Source organism: Octodon degus, unplaced genomic scaffold, assembly GCF_000260255.1.
Source record: "Octodon degus isolate 3935 unplaced genomic scaffold, OctDeg1.0 scaffold00008, whole genome shotgun sequence".
Lineage (NCBI taxonomy): Eukaryota > Metazoa > Chordata > Mammalia > Rodentia > Octodontidae > Octodon > Octodon degus.
In genome coordinates, this window is record NW_004524584.1 from 28,665,297 (window position 1) to 28,687,440 (window position 22,144).

The 22,144-nt window shown below is 43.5% G+C and overlaps 1 protein-coding gene across 1 annotated transcript in view; it reads right to left on the reverse strand.

Moving 5' to 3' along the window:
* The window catches only part of Ctnnd2 (catenin delta 2), a 927,345-nt gene that overhangs the window by 202,063 nt on the left and 703,138 nt on the right, over positions 1 to 22,144 (reverse strand). Inside the window, exon 13 of the mRNA XM_004625202.3 lies at positions 19,570 to 19,783. Within this exon, the coding sequence (XP_004625259.2) occupies positions 19,570 to 19,783 (214 nt within the window). The remainder of the gene's footprint in view (positions 1 to 19,569; positions 19,784 to 22,144) is intronic.

Below are 22,144 nucleotides of genomic sequence, written 5' to 3' on the forward strand. Positions count from 1 at the left end.
ATAAATGTTTAAAAAAGAAAAAAGATCCTGTAGCTAAAGTCAATGAATTCCTTTGGTTTTCAGCAGGGACTATGTAAGTTGAAGCAAAGTCTAAAAAAAAGTATGGTAGAGACAGTCTTTTCTTCACAGTAAGGGCAGTCCTTGGGCTTTAGTTCCATGTGTCTAGGCAGGAAAACCAAGTTTCATCTGTACAGGCATCTGGTTTTCAGTTGTAGTCTGTAATCCCATAAATGTTCACTTGATTTTTCTCAAGGTTCACTGTGCTTAAAAATATTAACACAGAGAAAAAAAATCCTTGGTTTATTCAAGGATACAATGAACTATTTATTTATGATCTCAGAATTTCCTTAACATAGATATATGTCTAAATATATGTACAAAATATAGGTGGTACAAATCAGCAGAGTGGCTTTCACCTATCACGGCATGGAAAGAGTTTTGATATATTTCAAATATATCAAAAAGGAGTGAGATTCTTGAAAGGCATCACTTCTTAGTTTTGTTCAGAGCTATCTGAGGAAGTCAACAAGCTCACACATGACACGATTTCTTGGTGTGGAAACCTAAGCTATGAACAGATTGAAAAGCAAAATAAAAGAAAGAGGATAAGAAACAGGGAGCCAGATCTTTTGGAAAGGGAAGGGGACCAAGAGGTGGAAGAGGGACAGAAGGGAGGGAAGAAGATGGGAAAGAACTACAATATGTTACAGACATGCATCACTGCCCACAAAGAGTGTAATCTTCACACAATGCAAACATGTGGTATATAAAAATAAAAAAAAATTAAAGAAATGAGAGAAAAGCTGAAAAAGAGAAATATTGGCATCAAATGTTTTCGGAACTTATATTGTTTGAGATGGAAACAGCTTTCTCAGTGCCCTTTTCAGCCAGCAACTGTGTGAAGGCTTTCTCTAGAGACACACCAACACAACACACACACATGGCAAAGCCTCACTGTGAAACCAAAGAAAAATTAGCAACCAGTGTGCACAGCAAGGCTGGGCCTGGTCTAAGCCATTTTCTCATTAAGAAGAAGAAACATAACAATAGACAGATGGCTTCCTATGGGGAATACTGGAAAAAAGTTCCAACAAATCAAAATAAGAAAATAGTAGCGGTCAGTTTTCTGTTGCTGGGACAAAACTCCTGATACACAATTTACATGAGGAATGCTTTCTTTGTATTTATGGTTTCAGACATTTCAGTTCATGGTTGCCTGGCTCTACAGAAGAAATATCATTGCAGATGGCATTGGTGGGGCAAAGCTACTTGTCTTATAGTATCCATGAAGCATATGGAGAATGGCAGGGAGGTGGGGACACAGTACACCCTCCAAGGCATGTGTCCAGTGACCTACTTATTCCATCTGGGACCCACTTTCTAACTGCTTGCCCAGCTATGAACTCATCAAGGACTTAATGCATTGATGAGATTAGTACCTTTATGATCCAATCACCTCTCACTTTCCTGACTCTGAACATTACTGCATTAAGGAGTCAAGCCCTAATGTACACAAGTCTCTGGAGTACACTTCATACATATGCCACAACACTCATTTATTTATTTAATGTATTTAGTACAGGGTCTACAGCGTCTCACTACACAGACAGGACTTGTAGGGATCCTCCTGTTTTCAGCCTCCCAAGCACTGGGATTACAGGCATGTGCCACTAAGCCCAGTCTCAGTTGCTGTCTCAGTGCACCCCGGGGCAGGGCAGGCTGGACACGCTGGGGATCGAACCCCAGCCACTGTGCTCTGCCTAAGCAGGTGCTTTAGTCTGCTGAGCTATCTGGCTGGCACTAAAGAGCAATTTACTAAACACCTCTGATGCTCTGAATTGAGCACTATGGACACAAATATGACATGAAACTGCACTTGTCCTCAGGGAGCTTAAGATCAATGTCTGTGACAGACAGTGATGATCATTCTGAGTGAAAGATCTCTCCCACAACCCTAGTGGGAGTAGCAATTGAACAGTGTCTCCTCAGGCAAGCAGTATTGACAAAATCAAGGAAGGAAGCCTCAATTCTTTGAGATCACAGAAGTCTGTAGAACTTCACAGAACTTTACTATTTTTAAAAGTGAATATGAAATTTGAAATATATAGTACATAAGTTTTTAACGTTAATTAGACCAACAAGGATCATAACATTTAATCATTTCAAAATGGAGACAAATATAAGGATGGTTATATATTAATTACACAAGGAAGATAATCACAACAAGTTCTTGACCTTATATTTAAATGTAGCTGTTAGAAAGAATGCCTTCATGATGCTTCCGAGACTATGGAGCTGCAGCTCATGGCTGAAAAGGTCTTAAGTAAAATTACCTGAGTGAGATAAAGACTTACTGTAGAGACAGAACGCAGCAATAAGCGGATCATTTTTCAAAGCTTGTTTAAATTTTTCTCCGTTAGAGTCTCCTGGATAGACATATATCAAGGCAAATCATGTGGATATTTATTTTGAAAAACAGGAGCACTTTATTATGCTCTCTAAAATAATACTACCACTTGAAATAGAAAATTTAAGTATTCATATTTACTTACAAGTAACAGTAACCTCTATAATTTATCCAATTTTTTATTCTTTTCACAAAGGGACTTTTTTGTTACAAAAGATATGGCAAGAATTTAATAAGTTTGAAGTATAAGAATATATCTTTCTTACACATCCCATTAAATGCTTAAAAGTTCCCAGGATGGACAACTCTGGATAATGCCTGTCTTGGTTATTTTTCCCTCATTGCTGGGACAAAATAGCCGACACCCAGAATTAAGGAAGGAAAGGCTTATCGAGCTCACAGTTTGTCGAGGTTTCAGTCCCTACTCAGCTGGCTCCCAGCCAGAGTGGCACACGGCAGAGGGCGACAGCTCACTGCAGCAGAAAGCAGCAACAGCAGCAAGACAACAAAGGGAGGAGCAGCAGCAAATGAGCCTCTTCCTTCTTTTAGGTCATGTGCAAGCTACCCACCCGAGGGCCAGCCGTGTAGCACTTGCGCCCATAATCCCAGCAGCACTCACCCATAATCCCAACATTGGATCACGAATTAATCACAAACTCTTCGAAGCCACCCATGGCTGCATGAGGCTTTGGGGGGGATATCTAGACATAAACCATAACAATGTCTACATTTTACAAATTGTATAAATGCTCTAACACAAATTTTTGTGTTTTAAAATGGTTCTGTGTGTTCTGGCTTATATTTGTGTTCTGTGTAAACAAGGAAGAACTTGTAAGTGACACTAATCTTTTAATGTCGCTCCATGTTATCGTGAGGATGATAAAAATGACATACTTTTCTTCTACTGAGAATAATGAACTAAGGGCTCTGCTCTTTGAAGAAATTACAACACTGACCTTTATTGAAGGAAGGCTGAGTCTAAGGCACTGACTATAATGATCAGAAAAGTAGTTACATGCTTTAAATGGAATGCACTTAGAGAGTGGAATTCTAAGTTACTATGCATAGCAATAGCAAGTATGAAGGGGGCTCAAGTGCCTCACATGTTGTACCGCCTCTACTGTAGCACCTGGAAGGAATAGTTGGTCCTCTCCCCTGACCCCTGTCCTCTTCAGGTAGATGAGCGGCAGGGAGGGATCTCAAATGGCCTGAAGGACGAGGCCTTTTCCAACTTTGTCCAAAGGCATAGTGGGCCCACTCCTGTGAACCTGCACTTTTATCCAAGCACTGCAAACGTGACCTGGATCCCTAGAGGACCAAACTGAAATACAGGGACTTGCAATGAGACGAACCAGTGAGTGCATGCGTCAGAGCGCAGGCTCACACTGCAGCTGAAGACTGACTGATGCTGACATCAGACACACGCAGCACCCTCGGCAGCCTAGAGGCCCAGGCTCACAGAGTGCTACAGGTTGAACATCTTTTATCTGGGAATCTCAAATACAAAAGGCTCCTACATTGGGAGAAAACTTTTGAGTGGGAACATGATGCTACCAGTGGAAAATTCCACACCTGTCCTTCTGTGCGAGGATGCAGTCAAAACACAGGTGCACAGCACAGCTTATTCAGCATCCCCATGGGGAAGCGCATCGCCTGCTCCCTTAGCTTCAATGCACAAACTGTTTCACACACAAGTAAGTGCAAGTATCTTCAATTGAGGTGTAGAGGGCATATAGGACACATAAGTGAATTTCTGTGTAGATTTGCATCCCATCCTGAGAGTAGCTCATTAAGTTTCTACAATGTTCTCACATATGAAAAAAGCACAATCCAAAATGCTACTGGTCCCAAGCATTTCAGATAAGGAATACTCAAGTTAGAGCATGCGAACCCTGCAGGTTTTGAGTATGAAAACTTACAGAGACCTGGTCTGATGGACAATCAGCCACTGAGCACCAGCAGCAAGACACCGATGGGAAGGGAGGATTCAAGGGCAAGGGCACTGCTGCCATTTCAATCAGTCCCAGCCGAATCCAAAACACGGCTCCACCTCTGAGGAACAGGCCAAGGTGGAAAAGTGGTGTCTGTAGCGCCTGCAGCCTTTGAAGCACTGTCTGGGATTCTTGCACAACTTGTAATGCAAAGGGGAATGGAGCCATCTCTCTGTAGGCCACAGAACTCATCAGAGCTGCTGCCTCCCGGGGGCTCAACGCAGACACCTGTGGGTCCTTTGCCAGGGAGCAGTACTCATGAAGCCCTAGGGAGCAGCAGCAACCAGCAGGGTTGGGGACGGCTACAGCTTCCTGGGAACAATGCAGAGCTTCATTCAAGGCCTGTCTACAGAAAAGCTGTGCAAAAGGAGATAAGACGCTAGGACAGAGGTCCTTCAGTAGGTACTTCATCTGTAGAGCGGAGTAGCTTGGGGGACCACAGCAGGAACGCAAACGTGTGAAGACCCCGAGGGCTTTCTAAGTAAGTGAGGTACGTGTATCGGTGTGTGCACACCTGCATGTGCAGACCTGTACTGCACACCTGGGTCTGTGTGTGTGTGTGTGTGTGGGGGCACGGTTGTATTGTGCAAGTGTGGTGTTGTGGGTTCACACCTCTGTGTGCATGCCCAGATATACAATCCAGTGACTTTTATTTTTGAGAACAGAGACATAGATCAAAGACATGTTCGGCTTTGAATGGGCTTCCCTGGACCTCTACCTGTCCTGTCCTCCATCCACAGCTAGGTAGCTTTCAGGAGCCCTCAGAAATCTTACTGTAGCTAACTTCCTGCCCACAATTCTTACTGCTGGTGGTCTCCAAGGATTCATTAGTGCTACCTTTGTACAAGACAGAAAGTAAGAAGGGACAGCTAAGAAGGTGAAACAATGTCAGGATAGCTGTGGGCTGGAGTATTTGTAAATTTCATGTCACATAGAATTTTTCAGGCCTGATGATTCTTTAAACAGTAATTTGCATAGATATAGCTGTTTCCATAGAAACTCAGCTGTATTACACAGAAAGCCTTAAAGAAGTATTAGCAAAGCTACCTGAAGTTGATGCGAGGACTTTCTGGAAGTTAAAGGACTTTTAATAAAGCTCCAATGTTTGGAGGCTCGTTGGTGAGTCGTAGAAAGGCATGCCTTCCCAGTCACTGAATGTGTGATGTATTGAGTCAGGTTTAGTGCTTGTTTTGGGGGTAGTTCCCATTTGGGGACCACATGGCCCTTTCTTTCTTTCAATCCTATTTCCATGAGATTGAAGTTATGAATACCTCGCTATGCCCAATGTGAACTTTATCCATGACAATAAAATTTCACATCGTGTCTTACACTCCAATGACGAAGATAACAGCAAGGGCATTTTGCAAGTTATTTCACTGATAAATTGTTCAAGGAGCCTAAATGACCCAGGTATGTCTCATAAGTAGAACTAGGTGTTAAATACAAATTTCTAATTACTAGTAATACAACAAAGGGTTCAGAAATCTCCGCAGATAGTGTGGAAGGAGAAGTACTTTAATATCATTCTACTCATAAATGTCTTTATCTTAGTCACTTTCCTCATCTTTGGGACAAATACATGACACCTACAGTTTGAAGGAGGAGAAGTTTATTTTGGCTCACAGGTATAGGCCATGGTGGGCTGAATCAAAGACAGAACTGTCATAGCACAGTGACAGCTGTTTAAGGTAGGAGGAGGAAAAAGCAAAGAGGGGAGGGGCCTTCTAGGCCACACCCCCAACCAGGCCACACTTCCTAACAGCAAGTGCCCAGGACTCTACCAGATTTTGAAAGTCCCACCCCTAAGTGCCTTAGGCTTTGGAGGGGCATTCATGATAGGAACCACAGCAGCCATCAGCGCAGGATTCATGCGGTGGGGCGTATGACAATTACACAACTCAGAAACACTCCTAGGGTCAAGAACAGAGAGAACAGCATCTATGCTCAGCACCCAGGTGAGAAAAACTATCCTGCAGCTGTGGATCCACAGCCAGAGAAAAGCAATTTGATTAAGTTTTGTGTTCTTTCCTCCTCTTATTTTCAGTTTTTTCTTTTCTTCCTAGCCCTAAGCATGTTTGGAACCAGTACACAATGAAACATCTGCCACATCAAGATGATAAGATCAATTAAAAAACAAAGAACTGACACAACAAAAACTGCTAGAGTTAATGTTCAAGTTCTTTTCTTGTTAAAAGAAGTCATCTGGATGGTTTGAAATCTGCATTTCTCAGCCTTAGGTTTTCAGCCATATTATTCCTTTTTCCTAACTGCAGAAGGAAAGGATTTGGGACAAAGTATGAAGAACAAGGGATCATTCCTTTGATTTTATGAAAAGATTTCAACATGAATTCTGAAGATTAGAAAGAGCTTTTATTTTGTGCTGATCCTCGTGAATGCAATAATGTGGTAAACTATAAAATGTATCTGGAAGCTAGAGTTGAGTGGCCTTAATGTATGCTTTTAATTAGGTAACTACACAGATCCGCTTCAGGAGTTGTATCCAAGAATAGAGAAGGTATGTCACTTGAAGATAAAGTTGAATGTATGAGTTCAAATTCATTCTCTAGGGGCTAGGGAGATAGCTTCATGGTCTAAGTGTCTGGCAAGTGTAAGGATCCGAGTTCAATCCCTGTTACTGCATGCTGTGCTGGCCCCGGAACCCTGGGGACACTGTGTTAGCCCTGAAACTGGGCATGGTGGTGCACGCCTGTAATCCCAGCACTGGGGAGGCTGAAACAGGATGATCACCACAAGTCTGAACTGTGTAGTGAGACCCTGCAACAAATAGATTAATAAATAAACAAATAAATTCAAAAAATTCATTCTCTAAAAAATTTCAATTTGTATGCAAGTCAGAGAAAATATAGTGGCTCCTTCGAAGTTAAAGCATATCATTACTTCAAGGACTACATGCATTTGCTATGAAAAGCAGTACTCAAAATATTGGATTATTGGATTCTTTTATATTTCAAGGCTTCATGCTTTTTAAATTACTTTTTAAAAGATCTGCAAACTTTTCAGCTGAACAACTCTCACTTGCAAAGTAGATTATTCCTTTTAAATTAATTGATCTTACTTATTTCACTGACACACTCTTGAGTCACTAGTGGGCACAAGATACTCTTTTCTCATTGAAGAGGATCCTGCCAATACTGGGCCCGCAGTCGGGAATGTTCTTGTGAAGCGTGTCGTGTTATGCAGAAGCTTATGAGCACCTCCCCTTTCATTATTCCTGCATTTGAACGTAGAATATCGCATTCAAAGGTAGATTCAGGTGGAGAAGAAGCCCACGTCCTTCAAGGCAGGCAGCACTGAGTCGAGAAGGGGGAGGGTGATGGTGGATGTGTGGAAGGAGCCTACTTTTAGTGGGAATGAGCGTGCATTTGTTCGAATGTGTGTCAAGAACCAAGTGGCAGGATGACTGGTTCAATCCTGTCCTAGGAAGGGAGTGCGGCTGCGGCAGTCTACATCCAGGACCTTCTTGACCCATGACTGCTTTTCCTGCTGCAAGCAGGACCCATGCTTGTGTCTAAAATCTATTTCAAAAACTCTTCCTCATGAAATCTTCGCTGAGCTCTCCACTGAAGACCGTCTCCTTCTCTGAGCTCTTTCCAGGGTTCCTCTTGTAGGGAAGGGATCCACCCCTCTCATACATCACTGGCCACACCTGGAGGACAGTGCTCGAGTCTGCCTCATTTTTATATCACCAGCCACACAGTGAGTACAGTGTTGTTCATGGGCATCCTGGGATTGCAGATGAGAAAGAAGGAAGACAGGAGGACCAACTGTGAAGCACAATTTGCACACTTCCTTGGGATTACAGATCTCTTAAGTTCCCTTGATAAGAAATTTTCTTAGAGAACCCTTCTCTAGCTACTCCCGTTGCAGGGGGGATGTGGTTGATGGCCCAGAGCGGCTGTGGTGTGAACACAGCATTAGTGACGATGGACACTCACAGGAAGAACCATCACTGAGTGCAAGGAGCTTGGCCCACGTGAGAGTGAAGCTTCTTCTCCACTGGGCTGGCTTCATCCTCTAAGGCACCACTAAGAAGGAAGTGTATTCTAGGTGCTTCATTGTGAATAACAAACACAACATCTGTTGGAAAGGAAACCAGGTGTAGGGCTAGGGATGTAGACAGTCTCTAATTTGCCCCTCTCCCCTGGGACTCAGTGGGGATTTTTATGCTGCATTCGTTAACACTAGTTAATGCAATTTTTGTGATTATTGTAGAGCAAAGGGAACCGGCTCTCAAATATAATTAAGGAAAAGTGTTTCTAATTTACTTGTAACTCATGAGCTACGGAGTCGAGCCACAAATCAGTTAAGCATTGTCAAACCTAATGAGCAAGAAATGCGGTGTACATTTTAATCTTGGTAAGTAAGCAACCAAAAGAGCTCCTACCAGTACTTTCGCCTAGCAAGCTGGAAGTCCTGGGTCCAGTCCTTGACACCAAAAAGAAAAGGCAAAATCCTCGGTACTTTTGCATAAACCTTGATAAAGTTTTGGCATGCTCAGAAAAGTCTGGGCAACATTAGAGACACTGCACACCAGCTGTGGTGAGTGTAGAGACGGACAATGCAGTGTTGGAGAGCTCAGGGATGCCAACGTTCCCGTGCGTGGTGTGTGAAGCGGAGGATGACCATACTCACGCGCCAGGGGGGGACAGAGGGCTTTAGTGAAACTGCAAGAAGTTTTTCTTTGGGGCGGTAGTAGGTCATTTAATTGCAAACTTCAACTCAGCAGTATTAACAATAACACTTGCTTACTGTTGGCGTTAAGTTGGGGCCATTACAGGCAATTTCTGTCATATTCACTTGAAGCTATTTCATGTCTTTCTCTTTTATTCAAACAAGCACGTTGGCAAGTAACATAATTTCAAATCCAGGCTTATTTGCAAAAATGATAATTGAGTTAACTTTTTCACTGTATAGTGTAGCTTGTTGTATTCTTTTAAAATTTATTTATTTCTTTATCTGGGACAGAGGTTCACTATGTAGCTCAGACTCATAGAGATCTTCCTGTCTCAGCCTCTCTGGAGCTGGGATTACAGGCATGTGCCACCATGCCCGGCTTCTATGGCCTATTCAGTGTTTCTGGTATACCGGTGCTGGCACCTGGGTCCTTGTGCTTGCCGGGCAGGTGTTTGTGCCACCGTGCTATCTCCCCAGCCTCTGAATAATGTAGTTTATATTAGCAACAAATTGCTTTGGTGTCTCTCAAAGTACCTGTCTCCTAAGCACCTCCCTATGATGTCCCTCCATAGTTGTCTGTGTTGTCTAGCAGAAAATGTGGATCTTCAAGCACACATGATATTAAGAACAACCAGAGGGCTGCACTAAGTGTGCATATTCCTGGCCTATTATTGCAGAGTGCTCGGGTAGAAAAATCTCTTTTCTACATTAAATGTCTCAAAGATCTCTTCTGATTGGGGAAATGGTCCAATATTGCTAGAAACCTAACTGGACACAGAGAAGGAGGACTGGCAGCATCCCACACACCAGCCAGGTGTCTGAGCAAGCCCCTTACACCTGACCCTGCCAGGTGGATGTGAAGGCAAACAGGGCAGTAACTGGCAAGGGTGGCGCTCCTGGAAAGTTTAGCCCTTCTTGTTGTACAGGAAATGCAGAGGATACCTTACTTCTCACGTTAAGCAATAAAGAGCAGTTGAAGAGCAAGACGGAAAATACAGGAAATGATGTGCATGTATTTCTGGAAACATTCACCATACCATGCCCTGTGGCCTGGTTAACCAGGGCGGGATGAAAAACTGGTTTATTTAGGCAGAAATGTCAATGTTCCCTGCTTCGTTTCTGCTGAAAGCTGTCCATGGACAAATCTGGCTTCTCCTAGCCCCTGAAAGCTCTGGCTGCGGGCCTCTAAGGCTGCAGACAGAGGGCAGTGCTTCATGTCTGCGGCTTCATGCCTGGGTGGGTCAGCTGTGGGTCAGAGCCCTGCCAGCCCCTACCACATCTCAGCTGCCCCAGGTCCAGCCCTGGGCATCACAGGCACGGTCACGTTGGGCATCACTCACGAAGGTGAAATGCAAGCCAGCTGAAGAGGGATGTGGCTTGCCCTCCTGGGGACAGTGGGTCCTCACTCTCCCGCACTGCACACCTGGGGACAGCTGGTTCTTGCTCTCCCGCACTGCACACCTGGGGACAGTGGGTCCTCGCTCTCCCGCACTGCACACCTAGGGACAGTGGGTCCTTGCTCTCCCACACTGCACACCTGGGGACAGCAGGTCCTTGCCCTCCTGGGGACAGTGGGTCCTCGCTCTCCCGCACTGCACACCTGGGGACAGCGGGTCCTCGCTCTCCCGCACTGCATGCCTGGCTTTTCCTCCACTGCTGCCCACTGGCCAAGGCCAACTTCCATCCCATTGCTGGACACACAGGCCAAGCCTGGCCTTTTCCAGCTTCCCCTGCAGTGCCGGGTTGATTTCAGCCTTTCCTGCACATTCACAGTGCTTCTGTCTCCCTGATCAAACCATCAAACCATGGCTCCTTTACCTGACAGAGGGGCTGTGGTTGGCATGCAGCTGGGTACGACTGCCAAGAGCTGCCATCAACGTCTACAGCTCCACTTTTCAAAAGAAGTGACAATATGCATTGACACGTCTCCATTCAACTGGCAAATGCTCAGTACCAAAAGTAGCCACTGTCTGGACTTTTCTTCTCTTGACTGAATTTAGGTTCACTGAGCATGGACGCATTAAGCCAGCCATCAAACTGACACCACTTGACTGACTAAAGCCAAGAATTCTCCCTTTACTTCTCTTCCTCCAGATGCTGTAGTTGGCAGAGTGATAGGCCCTCGGCAGGTCCACGTCCTGGTTCCCTGAACCTGGGACTGTTCTTCCCCCATGACGGAAAGGATGCTATAGGAAGGATGCAGTTACAGAGTGGGAAATATTGAGATGATCCCGGAGAGGGTCCCATCTTCACCAGTTGGGTTTAATCTACCACATAGCTCCTTAAAAGCAGAGCATCCTTCTTGGCAGTGGTCCCAGGAAAATGTGGCCAAAAGGAAATGACCAGCGATGCAGTGTGGCTGACTTTCAAGATACAGAAGGAGGCCACAAGCCAAGAAATGTCAGTGTTTATTAGAATCTGGGGAAGGCAAAGAAATGCATTCTCCAGAAGAGCCTCCACATTACCGTTGGATCTGGACTGTGCTAAGCATTGCCTGTTAGCCTGTGGCCTATCGGGAAAGCTGTTGGGGGCAAGCTCTTGAAGAAACTATTGGGACCTCTCCCCCCACTTCCTGGACACATGAGGCAAATACGTTTCCTGTTTTCTGTTCCCACTCCGACGTGTGCCTTCTCACAGGCCCACAAGCAGTGAAGGCAGCTGACCACGGTCTGAATCTTCTGAGATCATCACCAAAATCAGCTTTTCCTCCGGTGAGACCTGTGACAGCCTTCTGGCTGCAGCGTGATGTGGTCATGCGCTGTGCAGCTGTGAGCTTTGCTTGCTACAGCAGCAACAGGGAGCCTACACACCAGATTCTGGCCGCCGGTGCAGCAGGGGTTGGCTTCTCGTGCACATCTGAGCCGGGGCAGCTTCTCTGGGGGGCTGTAATGCTTTATTCTCTAAGTCAGTGGGCAGGGAGTGCTGCTCGCAGCCCTGAATAAAGCAGTGCACCGAGCTGGAAGGAAAGAGTGCAGCTTCTTAGGCCATGAAGGTGTGCGGCCAACTGTAGAGCGAGGCAGCCCGGGACTCAGCTCTAAGGAGCCGACTCCTCCGAAACACAGGAATCTTCCTGGCCGACACTGTGCAGAATAAGAAGCTGGGGAGGATGGCTTTACATTTAGTTACCTTAGGAATTGTGGACTTTGAACTTGAACACACAATGGCAAGAGATATTGATTTTTTTTGACTTTAATTCCTTTGAACTTTAATGTCTTTGGACTTCAACATGAAAGAGGATTTAAACTTTGATTTTTAATTTCTCTTTGGGAATTTGATATCTGGTAGAGTTTATATTAACATTCAGGGCATCTCTACATGCTGGCATTTTGTTATTGGAATGTCTCTATTCATTTTTATCTTTGTGATGTTGCTTAATTCTTCTGCAGAGCCTCTAATATGCTGTTAGACAATGTGGCTGGATATTATTCAAGATAAGAAATAAAATTAAGATTTAATTTTAAATCATGGAACCACAGTGACCTGAGTTTGATTTAAATAATTTGCTCTTCTGAACCACTGCAGTGCCTTCTGCTTTGAATTACTAATGAACTGATCCCCCAAACTCCATGCAGATGGAAGAACGACCATTCTGACAAACTGCTCAGCTCTGACCTTGGGGAGAGTAGCCAGCACCTCTGGGCAACCACAGAGAAGAGGGCAAAAGCAAAATGGGATGGAAGGTGTGGATAGGGAGACTGCGTCTCCTCTGTCCCCGTGAGCTCTTGCCTGCAGAGAGTCTGATGCCAGCCCTCACACTTTCCTGGAGTTAGCAAGCTCGCTTGGCTGACAGATCCACAACAAGGCCTGCAGCCTGGATTCCATCAGAAAGAGAGATAATATTTAGTGATATTTACTGGAAAATGTTCAGATCCCATGCAGGGCAGGAGATGTGATTTATTAGGTGCAATTCGGCAGATGAGAAATTGCATTTGCCCACAAGATAATGCCAGACAGAGGTGAGATGCCTGGTGCAGCTCACAGAGAAGCCTGGGATGCACATGGAGCAGGCTGCAATCCAGCTTTCTTAGAAAGGGAGGAAAGATTCCTCCTGAGAGGCTCAGGCACCTGGTGTAGACCTGCTAAAGGAGGCCACCAAGCGTGGCCACAGCCCATCACCTCGCATTCTCCGGTCACACATGAATGCCAAGGATGCTTGGTGGCCAGGGAGGTGCCAGAGCCTCCCTCAGGCTGGACAAATATCCATATTTATTTTTTCATTTTTATTATGTGTGTGTGTGTGTGTGTGTGTGTGTGTGTGTGTGTAACTAGGGATTGAACTCAGGCCCTTGCGCTTGCCAGGCAAGCACTTACTCTACTGAGCCATCTCCCCGCCCCTCATAGACAAATATCCAAAGCTCACTATTCAGTAGAGTCTCTTGAGTAACTGCATCAGGGAGAACAGAAAAGCCACAGATATGGAAGTCTTAAAGAAAAGTGCTCTGAATGGGGCCCTGAGAGGACTCCCTACCTAAAGCTCACCCTTCCTCCTCACTTGGTACAAATCTTTGCATCACATTTAAGAGCAAATCCACAGTCCATCTGTCTTCAAAACAAGTTGGAAATTGAGGTTTACCACATATTTAAAGCAGGCCCCCCAAAAGTCAGTGAGAAAGCCCCCCACAAAAAAATAGGAAAACTGACACTAGAGAACACTTGAGATAATTCATGCTACAGAAGAAAAATATCTTTAAATCATCTCTTGAAGAAATTTCTGAATAATTGCCATTCATAAAATGAAAATACAAGATACAAAATCAGAGATTATTTTTCAGAATTAAAAAAATATCTTGCATAGCCCTGATAAAAAGAAAAGGTCTTATACACCATTTGGGGCAAATACATGTTAGAAATAAATGCTAAGTATTGGAGGTTATATGATAAAACACCAAGTGACTCCAAATTATACGACAAAGTATAAAAGACAGGAATATTCCAAGAGTTTCCAAATATGTCAACTCCAAAGTGAAGGAACAGAAAAGCAAGGTTTGTGAATCAGTGCTTGTTTATTTATTAATTTATTATTTTTTGTATTTCTGAGCTTTGTCTGGCTATGTAGTTCAGCCTGGGCTTCAGCTCACTGTACAGCGAGCTTGGCCCCGAACTTGCTGTGAGCCTTCTGTCTCAGTCGCCCGAGTGCTAGGACTGTGCGCATGTGCCACCGTACTCAGCTGTTTTGACTTTCTTAAAGGACAATTTTCTGTGGCTGAAGGTGTTGCCTTAAGTGTAAAGTGCTCAACACAACCCATTTGGAAAAAGCCTACACCTCAGTATCTCATCAGGTACCATCAGATGACGGCACCTGCATGTTTTGTATCAGACACAAGTATAGAAAACAGTCCTGAGGAAGTAATTTTCTCCTTCAAACTCCCTGTTTAGCATCCATCAGCCACATGTGAGAGTGTACGTCTGACTTTTCAGGGTTTTTATCTCCTGATGCCTCCTTTGAGGAACTTAAACGAATTCACATGCATGCACTGTTCCTACCCTAACCCATGGGCAGCAGGTCTAGACACCGATATCCAAAAGGGCTCCAGACTCATGGTCCTGGGAGGAGACTGTGAGAGAAAGGAACAGATGAAAACTGAAATCCCACACAGGGTTGGGTCAGTGGCTGGTGCTTTAACCAGAAGGAAAGACCCTCGGGCGTGCAAAGTGGAAGATGCGGGGATGCTCTCCCCCCTGGGGGAGGTGAGGCACTCAAGGACATTTGCTTTCAACCCAAATAAATCTTATTTATCAACTTTTATGGTTTAATAAAAACTGTTTTATTGTGATTTGTACAGCCATCAGAAATCAGTAGTTGGGTATTTCAAAATTTAGGTCTATTATTTCCATATTTAGAGAGAGAAAAATTGTATTAGTCAAGCCTGAAGGACAGGCAGCATTTCTAATCAAAGTGTATTTGCTTAAGAGCATTTTGAGTAATGGCTAGTGCAGAATAGCTTCAGCTGGATTTAAATAAAATTCTGATCATCATCTCATAGTAATTATTGCATAGGAAGAAAATTATTTATTGCAAGACCTCGCAGGCAGTAGCAGAATATGTTCTGCTCTGAATAGATACTGCAGCGCAGACAGGCGGCTATTTTTTCAGCATGTATGTTTATAGGTTGAATGTAAATGTATGTAAATGCTTCAATTTTAACATTTTATTATTGTTCAAACAACTTTCCGAGAAATATCCAATAAATAATTTAAAGCTTTGCTGGTCATTTCTTTCTTAGCATCTTCTCTTGTCTACAATTTGGCCCTCTGGATATCTTATCTCCTTCTGGATATACAGCTAGGTTCCACCTAAAATCGCTAAAGTTGTTATTTTTTTATGATTTTTATTTTTTTAAAGTTGTTCTTTTTAATTTTGTACTTGTTTTCAACACACCCCAGCGTATGAATATGTAGGGAGGAATTCAAAGAAGGGCCTCACTGTCGTACCCCTGGAAATTTTCTCAGTGGATATTAAGACCACCGTGTACTGTGAGAACAGGAAGGGAAGGCAAAGGAAGAGAGACAGTGTGTTCTCGTGGCCTGCTGGGGCTCCTGCAACAAAGTCACTGTTCTTTGCTGAGCCTTGCGTTAGGTCTGTCAGAGAACTCTAAAGGGAGTAAGTAAAAGGCACGGTCATTATACTTAGTCAATATTTTATTTCATTCGTGCATGGATATCTAACTTAATTCCCAGAAGGATTTGTAGCAGCTCCTCACAACAGAAGAGGTGAACCAAACCCTTTTTCCTTTACTTCATCCTCCAGAGCCATCGACTCTCTTGCTGATCTTCTAGAAAGTTTATAAAATGAGAGTCTGCAGGTTAGGTGACATCTCTGGATATTCACCAGCAGCATAAACACTGATGACATTTCAGAGCAGAACTTTGCTAACTGTGTAACAGGGGTTGGCCCATGTCAGTGCGGCTCAGCATGCCTGACACCTGTAGAAATTCCAAAGCTTTTGAGAAATCCACAACTTAGAAATGGATGAAGCTCCTGCAGCCCCACAGGAAGGCTTTCTCTACTCACCCATTCTCCAGAGTGGGGCAGAGATATGTGTCTCAGAGAAAGAGACATAGAAACAGAATAAAAGAGAAGGGAGATGGAAGGTTTGATGACCTTGGAGCTCAACTGTGTTAAATTTTCCCTAAATTCTGTAGAAACCAACAAAATTCAAGATCCTAGCTTGGTAGCAATGACCGTGAGCTGGTGCTAAAGACGCAAATGACTCATGCTAAAGATCTCTGAGTAAATTCCTTTAGGAACCAGCTTCAGCCAGATTCACATCATTGCTGCAATACCTGGATAGAAGTTAGCTGCAGGTTTATGGGGATCTCAGATTTTTGCCACCATGGACATGGAGAAGGCTTGGTTGCTAGCTGGCTCACAGCAGTAGTTCTTTGGAACTGGAGTGTCCTGAGACATGCTATCTTCCCACGTCCTCCTTTAAGTTGGTAGCATGGACTAAGGTGCCTGGAAACATCTGGAGGTTTCCAAATGGTCTCAGATAGAAAATTTTGCTCTTGCTCTGTATAAAGTGGGTGACATCCAGCATCTGTGAGAAGCAGTACAGGTGGCACTAGTTTCTTTATAGTCACCAGAGCACAGGGCTTCACGGGAAACTGTCATGCAATAAACAGGACCTTACAGTTTTCTTCCCTTTTAGTCCTTAGTAATCCCAAGCTTCCAACTGCGGCTGAGTCTTCTTGGCAATGAGACATGCTGCCCAAAGGCTTTATATTGGAGCACCCCGAAGTCTTTGCAAAATCCAGTTCTTTCTGAGGTGTGGTACGGATGTACATGGAGTGCGCGGAAGCTTTCTGCTGGCTGCTGTTGCTCTGGCTTCCTGCACCCAGCGCCAAGGCCTTATAGCAAGAGCATAGTGCTTCTATCGCAGATTGAGCCATTTCTCTCACGGGCATTTTCAACTTAGAACCCAAACATACAAGAACAGGCATCCATGACCATCAAGATAGAAAACTTTCTGGTAACATGACGCATCTCAGAACTGTCCCAGACATACAATGTGTGACTGGTGACAATTTTTCCTTGCCTGATCAGTGTTAGTTTGTTATGAAACATTAATAATATGGTAACCCTTAACAATTATTATTTTTTTTTACAAAGACAATTTCTACTAACAAGGAGAAAAAGAAAAAAAACAACAAAAGCAAGGAAAAACAGATCTGGCTATGACTCGGCTAACAAATGATACAGAGCTGTGGCAACTTCAAAGGGTGAAAAATTTAAAAATTATGCTGAAGCTGGGAATTGACCCAGTAGTGAATAAATATTTATGATACTGAGGCTTGAGTAACATATTTTAAAAAATAAATTTGCATATACTTCATCAGCATAGAAAGAAATTTTAGAAATGAGACAGAAGTTATGTGGGATAGTGGATATTTAAAAGATCTTTTGGAGTCAGATTTACAATCTTACTGCCAATCCCAGTTTATCATGGTATTTTGGTAAACCAGAAGCTAGCAGTTTGGAATCTTCTGTTGGGGCATCTATATCATTAGCTGTTGGGAGCTGCTATGGCTGGAACTTGATCATGTGTGGGAGGGCAGGACAAGGCCTCAGTGTCTGAAGTGTCGAGCTACCTCAGTCCTGAGGAAAGCATCCTGCCTGGACAGTTTCAGCCATTAGTTGCTAGGCAACATTGTGTCTCTTGTTAATAACTCTGCACGAATATAGACAGACACTTGTACTGTGGTTGGGAGGGCCATTTGCTCATCAGGCAAACAATCTCCCCCAAGCCCAGCTCTGGTCTCTTGTCTTTTTCTCATTCCTGCTGCTGTTGAGACAAGTCACACAATTAGCATGCTGACAAGGAAGACTGCAACCACAGATGAGACTGTGTCAAATTAGAAGCTTCTGAACAGTAACAGAAACAATCAGTAGCATGAAGAGATAATGTACAGAACGGGAAAAACATTGCCAGCTATGTTTCAGGCAGAGAACTGATATCTAGACTATATAAAGAACTCAAAAAATTAGATGCCCCTTAAAATAAAAGACCCAATCAAAAAATGGGCTGATGAAGTAAATAGCTACTTCTCAGAAGAAGTAAGAATGGCCAATAAGAACATGAAAAAATGTTCAACAGTGCTGGCCATTAGAGAAATGCAAATTATAACAATAATGAGATCACATTTTACTCCAAAAGGAATAATCATCATTAAGAAATCAAATAATAATAAATGCTGGCACAGTGGCGTGGAAGAAGGAAGCGTTCTGCATTACTGGTAGGAATGCAAGCTAGTACAACCACTATGGCAGTCAGCATGGAAACTGCTCAAAAAACAAAAAAAAAAAGAAATTCTGTTTGATCCCGCTCTTCACCTATTAGATATACAGCCATCATATTAGGGTGATGCGTGGATACCCAATTTTGTAGCAGAGCCACTCAGGACAGCTAAACCTTGGAAGCTGTGTGTAGGCCCATCAACAGACCAATGGATACAGGAAACGCGGTGTCTGCGCACAATGGAGTACTACTCTGGTGGATAAATTTGAGTCATTTGTAGGCAACTGGATTCACTCTGACTCCACAATGTTCAGTGAAGCAAACCAGACACATAAATTTAAATATTGTTTTGTTTCACTTGTAAGAGTAACACAAAGTATAACTAAAATCAGAATGAAAGTAGCCAATGGGAAACAAGGCCGCAGATTTTTTTGCAAATGGACAGGTGGAAGGAGAGGGAGCTGAGGAAGGGCCAGGAATGAAAAAAGAATTAAAATGTGGTTTTTTTTTTTTTTTCTTGTATCAACTACCCACAATGAATGTACTCCTGATATACTAGTAAGCAAAAGCGAAGGGTGGTCGCCAATCGGTAGTATTTCTGGTGTCACCATACATTCAAAAGAAGGCATGTATGCTGAATGCTTTAGATGTTCTCACTCATTCAACTCTCCTGGCTCCATAAAGCACTATAATTATCTCCATTTTACAGAAACCCAAATGGTATGATCATGACAATTTTCTCATGTTAACTTTCAAAATATTTCTTAACATGTAGTAACATAAGCTCGGGATTTTGCTCAGGCATAAATATTTTACTTAATAAATGAACTTCTAGGTACAATAAGCTCTCCATTGTTAGCCACACTATAAACCTGAACATATACTTTATTCTCTATAACTCACAGACCTTGTCTTTTTACCAATTATTTTTAGTGTTACCCTAATCATGGCCTGTGGGTATCATAAGATCCTCAGCTACTTATAAATCAAGTGACAGGAACAGAAATAAGATCAGAGAACATTAGTGAGAACTACATTTATGGGATTTTAATTATTTAATATGATCAACCCACGTGTGTTACCTCTCATTTTCCTGTTCACTTTTTCACTCACTGGAAAGCATACACGAGACTGTCCATGTAATTAGCTCCTGGACGGCCTCAGGCCGTAAGACTTGCTTTGCGCACATCCTAACGGGCTGGCTAGTAGGGGCTGTCTGTGGAGCGGCTGCGGGCCTCACCTGTGACCAGCTCCCGGATCTCCAGGTCTGTGGTCTTGCGGAGCAGCCTCACCAGTGCGGGGATGCCACCGCAGTTCTTCAGGGCGATTTTGTTGTCATCGTTGGCCTTGCCGTACACCAGGTTTCTCAGAGCCCCGCAGGCACTACGGTGGACTTCTGTCATCCGGTGGTCCAGCAGGTCCACGAGGAGCTGGATACCTCCTTGTCTCCTTATCTGAAAGGGTAAAGCACAGCACTTTGGCCTCTGGGAGCAAGGTTGTACTATCTAAGCCAAAACATGTTTTTCACAAGAAGACTCTGCCCCAATTAATGGCACTGAACTGAATTAAAGTGTACAATGCAAAAAGCAAGCAATGAAGTGTTCTCCTTAGATTTTATTGCCTGTGTTTGAATATCCTACCAATAAAAATTTAAATTTTTTTTCAAGCTATAGTGTTTTGGAAAGGTGATTTTAACTTCATAATGAGCATCTCAGACATTTCTTTCTTTAAAAATATGCCGTACACTGGTGGCATGAAACAGATGGAGGCAGAAAATGCAATAGAATGAACCCTGTTCTTTAAACTTACTAATTTTAACCATTGCCTTCAAGGGTGATGGGACTGGTACACGAAATGCTAAAATTATGCTGTTTAGCAGGGAAACACTCAAACGTTTGGAGGGAACCAGAGGAAGCTAGAAGAACTGATACAAGGCCTTTTATCCCGGAACCGGGGAGGTGGGGTGCCACTCACAGTGACGAACAAACCCATGAGGCCTAGCGTTGCAGTGCTTGACTTGGGTATCGGATTAACAACAACAAAAACTGCATAAAATTTTAGGGTTGTTTTTAGCCAAAGGAAGTCATAAGTTTTTATAAATAAATGCCAAATAATTTTTTTGCAATGTGTTTCCAAAAACACATTCTACTTACTGCCCTTTGATGTTGGGCCAACGGTAAAATTTAAACCAGAAACAAAGTGAAGGGGCTCGTCAGTGCACACGCCATTTCACTGAGTCTGAATGCTCCGGGTTTCACAGGGAAAAACACCTGGAGTCATTCAGCAGTGTCAGCTCTTTCTCCTTCTTTCCATTTCAGGGGACTCCAGGAATTGAAGGATCAGCACCCAGGTCGCTTGACAGTGAGCATGGTAGGTCCTGTGTCTCATGTCCCATGAGAACCACCGCCCTCAGAAGTGGGCAGGAGGGGGAGAGGATATTGCTGGTCTACACAGCCCACAGTGCCGAGGGCAGGCAGCTCACAGGAAGACAGCAGAAAAAGGAGCCTGAAAACCACCTCGCTATGTCTAGTTTATTATAACTCTTCAGAACTAAAAGGCTAAACTGTGACTGTCATTTTTTCTGATGAGTGTGTATCTGCTTGTGTGTACTTTACTTTAGAATTCTTTGGATTTCATTTTTAAATGTTGATGAAGCCATTTAAAAAGAGGATAAAGTAAGTCTATCTTCCATGAACCTATCATTTACATATTAAAAGCAGATGGTATAGTCAATCAATCAATCAATCAATCTATCTATCTATCCATCTGTCCAGGGCTGGCAAGATAGCTCAAAGGACTAAAGCACCTGCTTTGGCAAGTGCAGGAACCAGGGTTTGACCCTCAGTCCCACAACCCGTGCCGGCCCCACCCCCACGGTGAGCTAAGCCAGCGATTGAGTCCGGGCATGGTGGTGCACACCTGTAATCCCAGCGCTACAGAGGCTGAAAACAGGAGGATCACTACAAGTCTGAGCTGTGTAGTGAGACCCTGTGCCAAATACATAAAATGAAAAAAAATCTTTCTGTCCATATCTCCATATTTTAACTACCTTCCACAGTATAGTTAATATTACTAATTTATGATAATATATTTCCCATTTATCGGACTCAACAAATTAAGATACTAAAATATTATTCCAACACATAAAGAGGGAAAATGAATTCAACATGATTGCAATTGGAATTCTTAATAGTATAATAAGAACACAGCGTTTTGAGTTTGACCCTGATGAATGCCGCATCCTCAGATTTACAATGAGAACTTAAGCTCTAGCTTAATCGGCCTAGACCAGCATCACTAGGACAATAACCTTTTTTAATTTGCTCATATTTGTGGTCACCAGACCATCTATATGCAAAATTTCTGCCGAATTTTATCAAAGAACGAGAAAATCCATACCACTTTAGTTTTCTGAAGCCAAGCCCTAGTCAGCGTTGATATCTGAATGTTCACATACGTGAAATGGGAAGGCCAGGCCCTTGCTCTCTCTTCTGGTCCCAACAGGACCTGGATGTGCTGTCGCCTTCTCCTGGTGGCCCTGCAGGGCCCTGCCGTCCCTGTCCTGGGCCCTCAGCCTCGTTTTCTCCTGCCTCCCTCTGAATCATCACTTGGCCTGCTAGCTTCCTCTGTGACTAAGCAGAATCTCTTAGGCTTCCAGTCACACCGATTTTAAGCATTAATAAAGTGCAGCTTTCTTAAAAACTCTCAGGAAGACTGTCTTCCTCGGAAGCAGCTTGTTTCTTTTCCTGCCTTATGGAACAGCACCAAGCTACTTCCATTTTCCCTCTGCCCACCCAGAGCCGCACAGCGGGCCG